Genomic DNA, 13,742 nt, shown 5'->3' with positions numbered 1-13,742 from the left:
GTCATCTCCCAATGAGACCACACATTTTCTCACGTCTCCCCCATTAGACTGTGCTAATACATCTCACTTTACTCTTCTTTGTTGCCCTAGTACCTTGCATACCTCCCAGCACACAGTAGGTACTTGATAGTGTTCAGTGGGCCTCATAAGCATGTGAGTACTCGGATATTCCATTGTGCTTATAAAAACCCTCGTTTTAATGTGCTGCCCAACCTGGTATAATTTTAAATAGCTCTTTAATCATATGCACATGTAGGGAATGAAGGGTAGCACCAGGCTGACTGGGGAAAAGGAGCCAAGTATTCTCCATTTGCCCCAGTGTGCTTGGCACAGTTCTGTGATCACACACACAAGTGGGGTAGGTGGAGAAGGAGAGAGAGTAAGGGAAGGACTGAAAGACAAAGGCAAGGGGGAGAGGCGGGGCTTGCAGTAGTCTCAATCAGTGGACTCCAACACAGATTCACTAAGTGCGAGGTCCCAGTAGTGTTCAGCCCCATGCTTTTTGAAATGCTCTCGAGCCATGTTCTTTGTGGGGCACTGTTTAAACTTTATTGGCTGCTAATGGTCCTTGGCTGTACCCTCCCAAACCAGTACACATTGGTTGGTTTTCTTCGCAGCTCTTGGTATCAGACTCCTCCTCCTCCTCATCCGCATTCGTGCGAGGTGTCTGTTGATCTCACTTTATCTGACACAGCATGAGACGTTGAAGTTTCTCCTGGGCTTCTGGGTCTCCTTCCACTACTACCACGTTGAGATCCTTGCGCAGTTCACCACCCTGTCAGTACACTCGACCAGCATGGGCCTCAGTCTTGAACTTCTTAGCTGGATTGCTCAGATTTTGAACTCTAGATTCAGATATGTGTACCTTCTCTGAAATGTCTTCTTAGGCTTTTTACATTTTCTTAACCTTTCTCTGTTGTGCTGTAAGTTTTCAGGTGGTATTGACCTCTTCATGAGCTTTCTGTTTCTTTGCCCTCGGAGCTCTCACGTGGGCTTCTCCCTCTGTGAGGTCTTGAACAGTTTCTACTCCTAATACTGGGCGTCAAATTAGAAACTCTGACATCAGGCCTACCCTAATTTTTTTTTTCTGCAGTTCCTTCTGAGAAACCCTCCTTGTTTGTCTCCAAAGTTTCTTCTATTCCTTGTTGATCAGATGTACTCCCAGAGTGACTGGTGTATCATTGTCAACTGGAGGATTGAATTGGGTAGGATGTTCAACAAGATTAGTAACCCCAAAATAACCCTCTCTCTTGGGATTTTCTTCTGTAAGGTCAAAGCCATGGGGAGTTATGCAAAAGTCCCACCACTCAATTTCAGGGATCTCTCCTTCAATTCCTTCTTAGGAGCAATGACAGAGAGCCTTGTGGAAGTATAATTTTGTTTTTTAAATCCAGGTGGCAGAAAGAAAAACACACACACACAGAGAAACTCTGAAAAAAATAGAAGTCTCTGCTTTAATCATCACCACCATGCAAATTGAGACTTGCAGATGTGTAGATGAGCGTGTACCCCTGTGTCTCCCTCCCCATCACGTTGAGCTATAATTATGTTTGCAGGAAGCATCCATGTTATTATTTACATTTTGATGTTGGTGTTTGCACAGTCGGCATAGTTCCCAAGGAAGCTTTCCCATCTGAACCCCATGGGACTGTGGTCCCCAGAAAGCAAACTTGCTCTGACACAGGATCTTATCAGTTGAGCTTGCTTCCTCCATCTCAATATGTCCATTGCTTCCCCCCCCCCCCGCTTCCTTCCCCTGCTCTCTCCTTTACTCTTCCCTCCCTCATTGCTGGTAGAGCATCTATTAGAATCACTTGTGCAATAGATAACAACCCCGTTATGGCTGCTAGTGCTTCCCCTGTGTAATTAGGAAGTGCATTGTTGTGTAATTCAGAAATTAATTAGCAGTAAATGCTTCAGGAATGCAGGTGGGAGTGGGAACCTACTGCGTTCCATCAGCCGGGCAGCTGGATGGCTTTCCAGAACCCAGGGAACAGTTCTGGGCTCGCAAAGAACACAGCCTGGATCTCTGAGAGGCTAGAGGGCTGGTCCTCTCTTCTTCACTGTTGATGATGGGAAGTTAGCTGCAAAGACCACACATGGGCCTCGTTAGGGCTCACTGGTCCCTGCTGGATAGCAGTCAGGAGAAATATCTCTCATCTCCCCAAAGAGCTCTTCGGGTTCCAGCCGAGGAAATGAGTATGATCTGTGTTTCTAAGCAACTTGAATCTAGGGGAGTCAGAGGATCTCACCTTTGTGGAAAGAAGCCTGAAATTACTACCCATTGGTGCAAGGAGTAAAGTGCCATTTTGTTTAACATGGAATTGTGGGTTGAAGGTAAGAATAAGCAAGAAAATAGGCCCAAACTGCTCAGAAACTTCCAGAAAGCCTAGGCCCTGCCCTTTCCTGCCTTCTTCTCTCATGCCGTTCTCTCCTTTTCTCTCATTTACCAGTGTTTACATAATATCTACACTATGCTTGGTAACTAATGTTTACTGAGCAAAACGAATGAATAAACATCCATCTGGCACAAATAATGGGGGAGGTGAATTTCATCAAAATTCATTATATTTGTGTATCGAAATACTACAATGAAACACCTTTGTCTACTTCATATACACCAACCAAAAAAATTCCATCAATCAAATTCCTACCTATCCTTCTTGAGACTTGTATTTTCTGAGGTGGCATTAACTTCTCTCTTCTTGGCAGGCCCTCTTTGTAGCTGTCTTACTTCACTTCTGTCATGCTCATTTATTATTGTTACTCAAGTATGAATCTGTATCTCCTACTGGATGGCGAGGACTTATTCATTTCTCTTGCAACTGTCTGGGCAAGTGCTGAGCTTGATATGTGGTTGGGGGAGGGAGATAAGAAAGGCTTATTGATTGAATTGTTGAGAATTGAGAGGATAATTCTATGCCTTGGGAGCCCAACCCATTTCTCCCTCACCACCCCCAAATTGGTGGGGGACTTCCATTCACAGTGGCTAGGAGGAGCTTGGGGATCAGACTGGAATGTCCTGTGACCACTGGGAAAGTTTGCCATGCAAATCTATGCAAGAGCATCTGTAGTGTTCTGGAACAGACTCCCTAGTAATCCCTTGCAGAGCATAAGCAGAATTGTTTCAGCTACAGGATGGTTTTGGCTTGAATTTCATCACCAGATCATTGCTCTCATCTCATTCCATTCAACAAGCCTAAATTGAAGGCTTACAATATGTACAGAACCATGTACAATCCTGGAGTGTTCCCATCTGCCTTGCTCGGTTTTTGCTAATGGAGCCATTCCCTCCAGCTGAAAACTCAGAAGGAGAATCAATTTAGCAGGGCCCCTCAACTGGGCCTGGTACTTTTAGAGTCTGGGAAGACCAGAGTGGTTCAACCCCACCCACTCTGGGGAAAAGAAACATTTAGTGAGAGAGTTCTGAGAATGATGCTGAAACTCAGGCTCCGAGACTGAGCAGGATGGAAGGGAAGCCCAGAGGCAAACCTCCAAACACAAGAGACCCAAAAGCTGCCTCTAACAATAACTACAAAAACAATGGATGCTTATGGAACATTTCCTGGGGCATACTCTGCAGTTCTATGTACTTTTCTGCTATCTGCTGATCTTCACAACAATTCTGTAAGGCGTGAATTTGTTATTATCCATTTTACAAAGAAGGAAGCTAAGGCATAGAAACTGGCAGAAATGGTCTAAAAAGTGTATAAGAAATCTATTTTAAACTGGAGACAATGATTACCTGTGTGAGAGTGAATGAATTAATGATGTGACATTCCAGCCTAGGAAATCTAAATTGCCCAACCATTGTCTTCTCTTCATCATTGAACTGTTCCTTTAATGTGGAAAATAATTCACTAAAGATCTCAAGACTTGTCTATTCTCTGTTCTGACGTTTCTTTCCTAGGCTGGTGGCCAAGCTGTGTGCTGTCTGGCCTGAGGGGATGGCTAGCACAGAGGCAGTCCTAGGGGAGGGTCTTCTGGGATTCTCCTTCTTGAAAGTGCTGCCTGGGGTTAGAACCCAAGGCCTGATGGATGACAGATAAGCACTCTACCAATGAGCTACATCTGAGCCCACGGCTTTTCTTGTTTTGCAAGCTGGGACTATAGGAGGGAATAAGAAGTAATTGAGGAAGGAGGGTTTTCTGGAGCCAGGGAGAGGCTCAGGGAAAGAAAAAGACATAGTGTTGGGGCTAGGTCAGGGGGTTTTCATTCCAGATAGTCCTGAGCCAATAGGCCCAGGAACCAGGAGCCTCTTCTGAGGATGGGTAGGCTCAGGCAGCAACTGAAGCAGAATGAAAATTCGATACCCTTTTCTCATTTTCCAGGGTCCTGTAAACCGTTCTGCATGGCCCTGGAGACAGGGAGGAAGCTGGATAGAATGGAAACACTGTGTGACATTTAATTAGACTGAGAAACAAGTAGAACAAATTCACAGTCAGTGTTCTTTTGAAAAAAGTACAAGTATTAATTATTTGATGGCATAGAAAATGAGGAAGATTATTGTAGATTACGAAGTACAATGTGTTTCGATCTCTATTCAAATAAACCAACTGTAAAAAATAGAATTGCTTAAAGTCAATCAGTGAAATTTGAATAAAGATTGGCTATTAGATGTGATTAAAGAATTACTGTTAACTAGGTCCAATAAGGGACCTGTGGCTGTGTACCAAAATATCCTTTCACAGGGAAGCATAAAATAAGTAGATAAGATATTTGTGATTTACTTTAGCAAAAACTTCTTTATGTTAAAAAATAGGACAAAATATTAAACATTGCTCAATCTATAGTTATATACTATATAACTATATACTATATAGAGTTAAGTGTACTGTTGTTTTACTTATATGACTTATATAAATATGAAATACATTAATTTATGCAAAATTTAATGAATAATCAAAATAATTTATACATGCAAGCATGGTGGCATGCACCTGTAATCCTGTCCCTTGGGAGATAGCAGCAGGGAGATTGTGAATTCAAGACCAAATTAGACTATACAGAAAGTTACAGGCCACTCGGGAATATACTTCAAGCCCCTTTCTCAAAACAAATTAAACAAAATGATGGTGATCATAATAAGAATACTCTCTATAAAAATGAATTTCTATAGAATTTCTGGAATCCCAATGCTAGGGAAGGTGAGGCAAGAAGATCATCAGTTCAAGGCCAAGCCTGAACATCTTGGGAAGACCTTATCTCAAAAAAAATTTTTTTTGAAACTGAGAATATTGGGCCAGGAGTTTGGCCTAGAAGTAGAGTGCTTGCCTAGCATGCACAAAGACCTGGTACTATATACATAGAAAAAAAGCTGAAAATGGTGCTATGGCTCAAGTGGTAGAGCTCTAGCCTTGAGAAAGCCCAAGGACAGCGCTCAGGCCCTGAGTTCAAGCCCCAGGACTGGCAAAAAATTAAAAAATAAATAAAAATGAACTGGGAATATTGCTCAGTGACAGAACGCTTCCCTAGTCTGTGAAAGGTCCTGGGCTCAATTCCCAGCACTTAAATTAGGTGCTGCTGGATGGTACGAGACAAAAATTATACTTGCACATAATAAATTACACAGGACTCCCAAAGGAGGAGAGGATATTCTTAGGAGAGGATCACAAAGGCTCAATAGCTATGTGCATATGATCATAGAAAATTGTGTTTATTGAACCCCAAGAAATGGAAACAAGAGGGCTTCTTTTTAAGTTATTTTGCATGTTTCTCCTCTGTCACTGATTTTTTATTTCTGCATCATTCATCTTGTATGTAAGTTTATCTGTTTTCAGGCGGGTGCAGGGGAGCACAGACATGATGACGCAAAGGGTGAATACATGCCGCAGATTCTCACCAGACACTATGCTGAAATTTTACTATGCAACTTTTAAGGGGAGGGTTGAGAGGGAAAACCTGGGAGAAAAGGTGACACTGTTCAAAAAAAAATTGCAATCATTACCTGACTTACGTAACTGTAGCTCTTCTATACATCAATAAGAAGAAAATAAAAAATAAATTTTTATAAAATTATAGGTGCTACAGGGACCACTGCGGGGGAGGATGCTTGCTCAGCATGAAAGAGGCTCTGTGTAGCATTCCTAGCATCATGAAATACTAAATTCATAGTATATAAGCATAAAATAAGAAAAGTAAATGTCAACATATTCCAGGCTCTGCTCCTGCTCTGCTCCAGCACGTAAAAGCAGGGCAGACACCGTCAGCCTTCAGGACAGCTTAAGTAACTCTGTGGCTGAGACAACCCTACTTTACTTCCATCCCCAACAGGGCCTTTCTATACTTATCAACTAGTGAACTGCATGCAGACATGGCAAAATGGTGAGGAGCTGACCTCTCTGTATCTTGCAAACTCTCAACTGTCTCCCAGCTCCCCACTGGTGGCTCTCCTTCCGAGTGGTTACCCTGATCCTTCCCAAAGACTAGAGGCACTGAGATGAAGCTCAGCCTGGCAAGCTGCCCATCAGCCAGGAATAACATGCAGAGACCATCTAGGATGCATTCTGGCCTCCTTCCTGTGTTCATGAGACAGTGCTATAGATGGATGGCTTACTAACCACAGACATTCTCCACCACAAGTTTTGCAGCCTGGAAAGTCCAACAATCCAAACAGATTTATGGTGAGGGCCCATTTCCTAGTTCATAGACATCTGACTTTTCTCTGCGTTCTCGTGTGGTGGCAGGAGCTTCCTGGGGCACCTTTTAAAGCACTAAACCTATGCCTAGGGTTCCGCTCTCATGACCTATTCATTTCCCAAAGCTGTGCCTTCTAATAGCATCACGTTTACTAAATGGACATGGAGAGGAGGGCACATACTTCCATCTAGAACTTCTGCTTTGCCAAATAGATGACCTCCACAGTCAAAAAAAAAAAAAAAACAACTAAGAATAGAGGAAAGGTAGCAGCTAAGTCCCCTTGAGTGGGCCCTCCTGATGCTACCATTTCTGAGGTTCAAAGAGAAGTCTGCAGCAATTCCGCTTCTATTAGGTGAACTCATGAGCCATAGAACTTAATGAAAATGCTTCATGTGCAACAGAGAAGGCTCATGATGACTTGTAGCTTCCAGGAGGAGAAGAACGTTAAAGAAGTGGGCAAATAGGATGGAGAGCCATGTCCTAGGGCCAGAGCTGAGAGTGATTGAGGCTCACCTGAAACAGACATCTAAAGCTAGGAAGAAAGGAAAACAAACAAACGAAAAACAGGACATCTAAGAAGTTAGGCCAGTTGGGCTTGAAGCACAAAGAAAGTCTGAGTGATTAAATCAAGTGAAGCAGAGAAAGCCCAGCTGATTTGAGAGAAAAGATCCTGTTCCTGAGGCCTGCTGCTCAAACTCAGAAGAGCAGCTGGCATGGAGAGGAGCCAGGAGCCAGAGCAAGACCACCCAGGTGGGGCAGGGGAGCCTCACTGCCAATTGACAGGGTGTGATGTGTGCACAACCCTGCAGAGCCAGCCTGGAAGATCCCCCAGAGCCTGTGGATGGGCTGTCTGCCTGATCCTCCCAACCCAGTTCCAAGCTGCTTCTGTGATTGTGCATAATTACAAAAAGCTCTGCCTGGGCAGGTGGATGTGAGGAGAAAACTAATCCATGATTCTCAGCAGGAAAGGGGAACGCACCAAAATGGTTCTGTTGCTGTGAAGATACACAGAATAGTACGTACACACCAACTGCTTCTCATACAAAGCAGCTATGTGCTTCTCTGTTATAGATCTCAGAGGAGGCTGTGGGGTGCCTGGTGACCTGAGTTTCTTCACGTTGACTGATGAACAAACAACGGATGCCTCTAGAAGAGAATTGGCTCCCAGGCTAAGGAATGAAATAGAGAGCAAAGAGAGGAAGAGTAACCCAGCCCTCAGAGATGTCTCTCCATGCTGACCTAAGCTCCCCAATGAGCTGCTTTATTCTTCTCACAGAAGAAAGGAAAAATCTAGGTGCTCCTGCCGACATGGGGTCGGCTCACTGGGCCTTGCTTCCTCTGCCCCTGGCATTGTGGAGTCCTGGTTTCAATGTGTCTATAAGACAACAATGTCCTCGCTGAGTTCCTTACTGTCATACACTGCTGTGTTGTCTTGAGAAAACAGGGTAAACCGTTCTTTCTCCTGGAAAAACAAGGTGGAAGCATCTACAACACAAAGTCTCCTGCTGTGGCAAGATGGTGCTTCTTGAGGTGCAGCCATGCTTTGGGGTGTTAGTGTTTGAAAGTGAGTGTGACTCACCAAGGCACATCCATTAGAGGCTTGATCCCAGGTGGGGTCTCATGGGAGATCTTTAAGTTACTGTGTTTGTGCCTCAAAAAGGATTGTGGGGTTGGGTGTAGTGGTACAAGACTGTAGTCACCATACTCGAGAGGCTAGGGCGAAAGGATCATAAGCCTGAGGCTAGCCTGGGCTACATAACAAAGAAACACTTTACAATGTATAATCAGTATATGCTAAAAAGTGGAAGTTCTTTTTTATTAGCATCTATTATTAGCTCATGACTATAATCCTAGTTACTCAGGAGGCTGAGATCTGAGGATCACTGTTAGAAGCATGCCCAGGCAGGAAAGTCTGTAAGACATTAAAAAATATTGTAAAGATGATACACAGAGGGGTTACAGTAACACGATTCAGGTAAAAAGTACATTTCTTTTGAACAGTGCCACCGGCTCCCTCACTCAGACTTTTATCTCTAATTAATCACCAAAAAGCCAGAAATAGAACTTTACCACTGTAAAGCACTAGCCTTGAGCAAAAAACACTCAAGTAGAGCACCCAGGGCCTGAGTTCAAACCCAGGATTGGCACATATGCACACACACACACACACATACGAACTTGAAAAGGACTGTGGAATCTCTTTTCCCATACACAAATCTATCCTCTCTATGTCCTGGCTCAGGATGTAATTGCTCTATCATGTGCTTCCACTATGATGTCCTGTTCTCACAAGGGACTCAAAGATAATGGGAAAATCTGGTCTTTACAACGTCTAAAATCATGATCTAAATAAACTTCTTGTCTTCCTAAATGTATTGCCTCATGCATTTCATTGTAGTGACAGAAAGTTGAAAATACGAGGGGTAAGGAATAAACCATGCCTAAGGTTGTTTGAGGGGAGCTCTGTAGTTCTGGGTCTTTAGCCTACTTTATGGCACTATTGGAAAGGAGTGTGCGGAACAATCTTCCCCTAGATTCTAAGACATCCCCCATCCTCCTCCCCACACACAACGCAATGCCATTCTGTAATAAAATATTTTATTACCAAAGTATTACTTAGTAGAATAAAATAAAACTACGGGTTATATATTGATTATAAGACAGAGAGTTCCCCTGTTAGGGTGGTTCCTTTTAACATTCTGGATTTAATAAGGTTGTGAAAGCAACACATGCAAAAGGAAGCATACTTTATCTTGAATGCTAGTCTTGTCCTAGGCTAAGTGTAATAATCTCTTGTGATACTGAGCAGTGGGGATGAGCCTGAGCTTCTTCCCAGCTCCATTCCACAATACACTATGCTGCTGTGCTTCTTAGACACAAGCATTCAATAAGTTCCATGAGATATTCACAACTGTTCTTAAATAGGCTTGTGTCAGAAGACTTTGCCTGGCTGTATGCTAATGGCAGCATCCTGAACCCATTTAAAATATGCTGAAGAGATTGTACTGTTTATTGGGCTAGGTCTCCTAAGTGCATTTTCCTCTCTTATTTTTTTAATTTACATTATTGTTTATTTTAAAGGTGATGAACATGGGAATGACAATTCCATGAGTCAGGTAATGAGAACATTTCCTTTTGAACAGTGTCTTCTGTTCCCTCATCTCTCCCAGTCCCTCCCTCCCATTTCCACCCACGAGTTGTTTAGTTCACTTTCATTAGTGTCCAGTGAACTCCACTGCTGCATTTTTTCACCCCTTTTCTTTTGAGTTCTGTACTCTTTCTCCCACTTTCCCAAAGATATACACTTGAATACACCATACATAAAGAAAAAAAGAATCATCAAAAATAAAATGAAAAATATATTTAGTGCATTTTTAAATAGGTGCTATTTCTAATATCTAATATTTGTCAGGATAGAACCCCAGCATAAATCAAGCAGCAGTTCTAGACTACTTCAAATTTGTAGAGAATTGGGCTATAGTACTCTATTGTTAAAGAATGTATAGGTGAGAGCCAGGTGCAGTGGCTCACACCTGTAATCCTAGCTGCTCAGGAGGCTGAGATCTGAAGATCAAGGCTCAAAGCCAGCCCAGGCACAAAAATACTTGAAACTCTTATCTCCAATTATCCTCTAGAAAATGGGAAGTGGGGCTAGGCTCAAGGGTAGGGCAATAGCCTACCCTTGATGAAGAGCTCAGGGACAGTGCCCAGGCCAAGTTCAAGCCCCATGACCCATTAAAAAAAAAAAAGAATGTATAGGTGAGAACTTGAACCTGGAGGATGGGCATGAGAAAAGTATCAATAGGCCCATGGGAATTAGTAGGAGATCTCTTCATGGATCCAGAAAGTTCTAGATTCCTACTGAGTCCTGAGTGGAAGCTGTGCTCTTCTTCCACCTGCACACCCCCAAATGGATGAGGAAGGACTTCTTGTCTTCCAGAACCACAGGTTAATAAGGCAAATATACTTGTTTATTCACTATAACATTCACTTAGCCCTCCCTGCGCAAAGAATAAAATCTCCGAGCTTTTATATCCCCTCTCCAGCTAAGGCTCAGCCTGTTCTTCTGTCCCACTGGCCTGGAAGATATGGGGACAGTACTAAAGCTATTGTGTGGCACCAGACTTACAGGTTAATTCCTGTATAGAATATGCACTAGCTGTACTACTGGGTGAAGAAAATCAGTCCTTGATCAGACTAATATAGAAGCCTGGTCATACACGTGTGTTTTCCCCTTTGTATTTCATCCCCAAAAGCTGAAGAGAGGAGCAAGGCCTACATGGGAGAATGTAGAAGATGGTGGCCTGCTTTCATTTACTCATTAAGACCTTATGGCTATAGCCTCCATTTTCCCACCAACAGAGATCCTAGCAAAACTAATGTGAATAGCATTGGCCCTCCAGCTCTTTGTCAAGGAAGAATTCCCTCAGGGAATTCTCTCTCAAGGGAGAGAGTCGGCAGAAGTGGATCGTGCCTATAATCCTGGCTACTTAGGAGGCTGAGATCTGAAAACTGCATTTCAGAGCCAGATCAGGAAGGAAAGTCCATGAGACTGCAGTTTACTACTAAAGAGCCAGAAGTAGTATCTCAAGTGAACAAAAAACTCAGGGACTACACCAGGGCTGTGACAGCTCTCTCCCTCTCTCTCCCTCCCTCTCTCTCTCTCTCTCTCTCTCTCTCTCTCTCTCTCTCTCTCTCTCTCTCTCTCTCTCTCTCTCTCTCTCTCTCTCTCTCTCTCTCTCTCTCTCTCTCTCTCTCTCTCTCTCTCTCTCTCTCTCTCTCTCTCTCTCACATACACACACACACACACACACACACACACACACACACACCAGAAGAAAGCTCTGTTCTTTCTTGCACTTATCTTCACTAGGGCTGCAGATGGGCCTTTTCCTCAAGGTAGAGCTTCATCTACAACAGACCTCTCCTCCTAGAAGCTAACTTTCTGAAAACATCTTGCCACAGCTTGAAAAGGTATTCCCCACATGAAGTCAGCAGAGAAAGACAGAAACCATCCTAGACCACACATTTAATAGGCTGCTATCCCTCACTGGGCCTTGGGCCTTGGGATCTGCTTATGTAGCTCAGAACTCTACTGAGTGGCCTGCTTGGACAGGCCAGGCCAGTGTCTCCAGGAACACTGATAGGCTAAAACCATATGATTAACCAGTAGATGCCAATTGAGGATAAATGTTCATAAGACCATAAAGAAGTTGGGGAAAGGGTCAAAGGGGAAGGTGGAGAATGTTGTCGATATCCAAAACGCTGGTCAGACCAACACGCAGCACAGCCACTGGAAAAGAGAGACAGGTGAGTTGGTGGTGGCTTCTAGACAGAAGGAATTCTGTCCCCGTATACAGCCTCCTGTCCTGTGGTGTCACTTTTCCTATTTCCATCCTCCAGTAAGTTCCCTGCTTCACCACAGGAAGTCACATGCATGACTGAAGTGACTAGTTCTTAAACCAGAGCAGCACTGAAATGTGACTTAGAAAAAGAATCTAGACCCAAAAAGGGTTTCCAAAGTCAGATGCATGTGTATAGTTGACCTCATACACCCACAAGCCCTGCATCTATGCATGCAGACAATCACAGATTGAACATATTCAGAGAAATAATTTCATCTGTGCTGAATCAGAACCATCCATTTTTTTCTTGTCATTTAGTCACTGAACAATACAGTGTAACAACTATTTGCATAGCATTAACATTGTATTAGGTATTATAAATAAGCTACAGGAAGATGTATGTAGGCTATATGCAAATGCTATGTTATTTCCTATAAGGAACTTGAGTATTTGTGGGTTTTGATTTCTGATGAGGGTCTTGGATATAATTCTCTGTAGATACTGAAAGACAATTGTATATATAACATATATATTCATATCTATATGCATATAGGCTTATATTCTAATATATCTTTGACTATATTCTCATGTTTCTTATGTGTGTGTATATAGAGAGACATGCATATATATATTCCTATATGTGTGTATATATTCTACATATACACTAATTGTAGGTTCTACACTATTATTGAGATGTCTACAGCAATCCACAGATAGGATCCTAGGAAAGTATTTCCTAGACAACAGAAAGGGGGTTAATAACATTGCCATTCAAGAGAAAGAAAGAAAATGGTTGAGTTCAGACCACCCAGCCTGGTCAGCAATAATCTCTAGCTGCCTTGTCTCAGAAGCAAATCAAAGGCTAATGCCTCTCCACTGAGCTGGACCTTGGGGACACATCCAGGCCTCCTGCTGTTCCCTCCACTTACTGTGGCCTCCACTCTCCAGAGCTCCACCTCTTCAGAGAAATGATTGCCTGCTCTCTGTGTAAAACATTATGTGACTTGTGCGCAGTCAAAACACTCCTTTCTTTTGTACCTTCATTCTACCTTGTTGCAATTTCATTTTTGTTTCCAATATCCATCTATATGTCAACACCCAAGACACCTGGTCCTAGAAGTCAGACATTTTAAATCATACTGATGACTTACAACTCCATCCAAATGAAGAGACTGACATCTTTGAACTTATTTCAAGCATAGCTATAGCTTTATCTTAAGATGATAATAAATAAAATATGTGACAGGCTGCTTGAAAGACAATCACATTGTTTTCTTCCTACTCCAGCCCACCTACATGCATGGTATTTACACTGAAATATATGATAGGAAATAGGACAAAATAAGACTTAGCACCTATACATTCCAAGAATCTTGAAGTCATTTATCAAATCTCAGGTCTTTTACCTCAGCCAGAGAGAGCTGAACAATTCCATCCTGATCCTTGTCCAAAAGCTTGAACAGTTCTGAAACAGTAGAAAAGAAAAGACATTAATCAGATCACTTGCTGAACTTTGGAACCATCAGGGAACTGCCTCTACCCACCCATCTCCATCTGGGACTCTCCCCTTTCTCTTACCATGCCCCTTCTCACTCTAGCTCTCCCTTGGCCCCTGGGACCTAAGACAGCAAGATCTAGATCCAGCAGCCAGAGTGAGCTTTTGTGGCAACTGAAGTTTGTTCTCCTGGGGTGGGAGGCGGGCAAAGTACACCCCACCCACAACACATACTTACATGGAACAACCTAGTTATCAGCAGA

The 13,742-nt window shown here is 43.0% G+C and overlaps 1 protein-coding gene and 1 pseudogene across 1 annotated transcript in view; both read right to left on the bottom strand.

Moving 5' to 3' along the window:
* Positions 1-329: 329 nt before the first annotated feature.
* Positions 330-8,179, bottom strand: LOC150058353 (U4/U6 small nuclear ribonucleoprotein Prp3 pseudogene; annotated as a pseudogene).
* A 3,517-nt stretch (positions 8,180-11,696) lies between these two features.
* The window catches only part of Capn8 (calpain 8), a 54,746-nt gene continuing 52,700 nt past the window's right edge, over positions 11,697-13,742 (bottom strand). Inside the window, exons 20-21 of the mRNA XM_090339908.1 lie at positions 13,391-13,449; positions 11,697-11,932 (exon numbers count right to left, since the gene is read on the bottom strand). Of these exons, the coding sequence (XP_090196034.1) occupies positions 11,909-11,932; positions 13,391-13,449 (83 nt within the window). The 3' untranslated portion in view covers positions 11,697-11,908. The remainder of the gene's footprint in view (positions 11,933-13,390; positions 13,450-13,742) is intronic.

This window comes from Megascapheus bottae, chromosome 10, assembly GCF_031878675.1.
Source record: "Megascapheus bottae isolate mThoBot1 chromosome 10, mThoBot2.hap1, whole genome shotgun sequence".
NCBI classification, from domain to species: Eukaryota; Metazoa; Chordata; class Mammalia; order Rodentia; family Geomyidae; genus Megascapheus; species Megascapheus bottae.
The sequence above is the reverse complement of the archived record's forward strand: the minus strand, read 5'-3'. Positions and strand labels throughout refer to the sequence as shown.